Source organism: Rattus rattus, unplaced genomic scaffold, assembly GCF_011064425.1.
Source record: "Rattus rattus isolate New Zealand unplaced genomic scaffold, Rrattus_CSIRO_v1 flattened_line_270771, whole genome shotgun sequence".
Classification (NCBI taxonomy): Eukaryota; Metazoa; Chordata; class Mammalia; order Rodentia; family Muridae; genus Rattus; species Rattus rattus.
The window spans coordinates 361-1,139 of record NW_022653124.1 but is presented as its reverse complement, the minus strand read 5'-3'; the positions used below and the strand labels follow the sequence as shown (position 1 = coordinate 1,139).

The 779-nt window shown below is 50.6% G+C and overlaps 1 protein-coding gene across 1 annotated transcript; it reads right to left on the bottom strand.

Moving 5' to 3' along the window:
• Positions 1-4: 4 nt before the first annotated feature.
• LOC116889844 (ADP/ATP translocase 2-like) lies at positions 5-457 on the bottom strand (the record flags this gene model as incomplete). Its single annotated transcript, XM_032890676.1, has 1 exon — positions 5-457. A coding segment is annotated over exon 1 (373 nt), but the record flags the coding sequence as incomplete, so codon positions are not given.
• Positions 458-779: the final 322 nt, after the last annotated feature.

The following is a 779-nucleotide window of genomic DNA, read 5'->3' as shown; positions in this document are numbered from 1 at the left end:
GTGGCCCCAGCAGCACCACCTGATGCCAGGTTCCCTGCAAAGTACCGCCAAAACTGGGTCCTCTTGTCCACACCACCCAAAAAGATCTGCTTGTATTTATCTTTGAAGGCAAAGTTGAGAGCCTGGGTGGGGAAGTATCTGATGACATTGGCCAGGTTACCACGCCAGAAGGACAGGACTCCCTGTTCCTTGGGGATACGAACCACACAGTCTATGATGCCCTTGTATTGCTTATCTGCCGTGATTTGCTTGCTGGCGTGCTGCACCTGCAGCAGCAGCTTGACCCGCTCGATGGGTGCTACCGCCGTCTTGGAGATGGCCGCGGCCACTCCACCAGCCAAGAAGTCCTTGGCGAAGGACACAGCGGCATCTGTCATGTTGAAAGCAAAAAAGAAGAGGCAGGCGACTGCAGGACAGGACTGGGTTGACAACCGGCTTTGACTCCCGGACTCTGGGCCATGTGTGTGTGTTTGTGTGTGTATGTATGTGTGTGTTTGTGTGTTTCTGTATGTATGAGTGTTTCTGTGTGTATGTGCATGTTTGTGTGTGTGTGTGTGTGTGTGTGTGTGTATTTGTGTGTGTGTGTGTGTGTGTGTGTGTGTGTGTGTGTGTGTGTGTGTGTGTGTGTGTGTGCTTTCCAGGCTTAAAAAATCCCAAAGACTGTAAATCTCAGCAGGTGCCTAGAGAAGGAAGATGAAAAGGAGAAAAGGGGGAAAAATCATGTCATTTGAGTTAACCCCACATTGAGGTCAGCCACATAGCGGACCAACAGTCACATA